This window comes from Bidens hawaiensis, unplaced genomic scaffold, assembly GCF_021521415.1.
Source record: "Bidens hawaiensis isolate Kalapana, Puna unplaced genomic scaffold, B.hawaiensis_p1.1 tig00019805_1, whole genome shotgun sequence".
NCBI lineage: Eukaryota > Viridiplantae > Streptophyta > Magnoliopsida > Asterales > Asteraceae > Bidens > Bidens hawaiensis.
This window is the reverse complement of record NW_027493009.1, coordinates 356,137-358,569: the sequence shown is the minus strand read 5'-3', so window position 1 is coordinate 358,569 and position 2,433 is coordinate 356,137. Positions and strand designations below refer to the sequence as shown.

The 2,433-nt window shown below is 35.6% G+C and overlaps 1 protein-coding gene across 1 annotated transcript; it reads right to left on the bottom strand.

Annotated features, from left to right (window-relative positions):
• Window positions 1–1,069: 1,069 nt before the first annotated feature.
• On the bottom strand, window positions 1,070–2,186 carry LOC143559316 (aquaporin NIP2-1-like). Its single transcript, XM_077047931.1, has 5 exons — window positions 2,082–2,186; window positions 1,793–2,017; window positions 1,522–1,716; window positions 1,391–1,452; window positions 1,070–1,312 (listed from the first exon to the last, which is right to left on the bottom strand). Exons 1-5 carry the CDS (start codon window positions 2,184–2,186, stop codon window positions 1,120–1,122), a joined length of 780 nt encoding a protein of 259 aa, XP_076904046.1. The 3' UTR covers window positions 1,070–1,119.
• Between the last annotated feature and the right edge of the window lie 247 nt (window positions 2,187–2,433).

The following is a 2,433-nucleotide window of genomic DNA, read 5'->3' as shown; positions in this document are numbered from 1 at the left end:
GTGGATTGAATGTGTCTTTAATGAAGACTTAGTGTTAGTATTTGTTGATGCTAGACAACACGGACTGATTTTTAGTTAATAAACACACCCTCTTGACTAGGATTATAGTATTTAAGGGGACTTGCAGGAGACCAAAAAAAAGCAGTGCGCGATAACCGTCATGTAACAAAGACTGTTTCTCGGTTCCTAATTTTTTTTAATTGAAATTTTACTTGAATGCCGATTATTTTAATTGAATAATGTTTCGAGTGATTATTTGATAGTTAAATTTTGGAACTTGAATGCTAAGATGGATATAATTCTTAGCTGGGTTAACTTTTGATTAATTTTAGAAAATATGAAAGTTGAGCAAGGCCAAGTTAGATCTACACATAAAATGCCAAAATCCCCCATCTTAATCCGATAAAACATTTTAATGACCCGACGCGACGATAAATCCACCTTTCCATCTTGATGCACATACAAAGACCAAAATTTTTTTACACCCACATTAAATTACCAATTAAAAAATATAAATTAAGTGTATATTTAAGAATTCGACATTGATTTTCCTTTTGTATTTTCACTTTTCTTTTTCAAATGCAACATGAATAAACATATCTTTTCAAATTAAGTTCTAAAAACTCGGGGTCCTCATTCAAAATCTCGGATCGGTTACAAAATCGTAATATACTTTGCAAAGAAAAATAAGAACTACGGGGTAGATTGACCATTCACCCAATATACATAATGAGTTTTCCCTTTAAAATCGTGACTTAGACAGGTCGATCTATCTGTAATTTTATCCCAATATTTTCATCGGATCTTTTAGAATTCACAGCATCTAGTTCATAAAATCATTGTTATATGCATGTATTATTCATTCTTCTTTCTAACCATTCAAGATTATATATCCATTTTGAGTATTTTTTTTACATTAAGATTTAGCATTTGCACACTAGCTATGTAAACTCATGAAATTTGTTATACATGATGCGCGTTAGTTGGCGTGAAAAGTTTCTAGCCTACATTCAAGCATCCATAGCTCACACGAAAATTTTACAATCAGTACTTGATAGTTTATGCCAGCATACTGACTATTCGAGAAAACCTTTTGGATATCTTACTGCAACACGTTCATCACTTGACAAATTTTGGCAAAGAAATCTCTGGGTCTGGTTCGTATGTTGCTCGAATAAAATTGTAGCACATCACCCCTGATAATGTTCCTGTCATAGGCCCAATGAGATACACCCATAGACTCTTATAGTTGTTGCTGGCTAATGCTGGTCCAATGGTGCGTGCTGGGTTCATTGATCCTCCTGATACTGGCCTATGTAAAATATTATAGGTTTTTGTTATCAGATTTATATGTAGCTTACATAGAAGTATTTTAGAAAGTTAAGTTTACCCTGCTAAGATTGAAGTAATGCATACTGCAGATCCCACTGCTATGCCTGCTAGATCTCCTACCTATAATCGCTTTAATAACTCGATAACATTACAGATTTTCTTAAAATGGAAAACGAGTAGGGTTCTTACAGCTCTTGAGTCTGTGGCTACAGCTGACGTGACAAACATCATTGTGAAAGTTACAATGATTTCCATGATCAGAGATTGTAAGTCTGTCCCTGAAGGCGTGGTTGTGCCCAAATGTTTAATTGGTTGTAACATTATCCGTAGGGCGAATGAAGCCGCTATGGATCCTGTGAACTGAGCTATTACGTAGAAAGGAACCTACACAAACACAATAGATCCATATTAAATCAAGATAATAGTGCATTTAAGGATTGACCAGGTGCTAGGTTGGCACCTGATTCCAAGGAAAATTTCTAACAGATGCAAAAGCTATGGTGACTGCAGGGTTCATATGTGCACCGGAGATGTGTCCAACTGCATAGATCATGACAGTTACAATCAGACCACCAGCAAGTGAGGCTCCTAGCTGAGACACCAAATGTTCATTGTTATTACTGATCACTGAGCATCCGCATGTCACAAACACCAAGAGGAAGGTGGCCACCATCTCCGCCACTACCTGTCATATAATCTGCGTTAACGCAATTAATTGACAAAGATTGTATTATCAGCGGGTAACTTACCTTTTGAAGAAAACCAGTCGTGACTTTGAGTTGTTGCTTTTCGGGTGTCTCTAATGAAATGGTGGAAAACTCGATTGTGTTATCACTTGAACGTTCTATGGTCATGATGCGATATTTATAAAAGTACAAAGTTTAGGAAACAAGAGGTGTATGCTAACTAGAAAGTGAGCATATATGCTGTCTTCTCTAATACCTAAAGTGGTGCTATATATATATTATGTGCATACAATCTAGCCTTCTCAAGTAAAAGTTAATAATAATTCAAACTCTGATCAATTAAAAAAAAGGGATCTTGGCACTTTACCTTAGCTATTGGCTAGTGTTCGTATCTGTTAAAACCTAAAAGCAACGT

Excerpts from the sequence above, each read along its gene's own strand:
- LOC143559316 (XM_077047931.1), bottom strand. The coding sequence starts at position 2,186 with ATGACCATAGAACGTTCAAGTGATAACACAATCGAGTTTTCCACCATT. Across the intron at positions 2,018-2,081 it reads CGACTGGTTTTCTTCAAAAG|GTAGTGGCGGAGATGGTGGC; the intron begins GTAAGTTACCCG and ends ATTATATGACAG. Across the intron at positions 1,717-1,792 it reads GAAATTTTCCTTGGAATCAG|GTTCCTTTCTACGTAATAGC; the intron begins GTGCCAACCTAG and ends GTGTTTGTGTAG.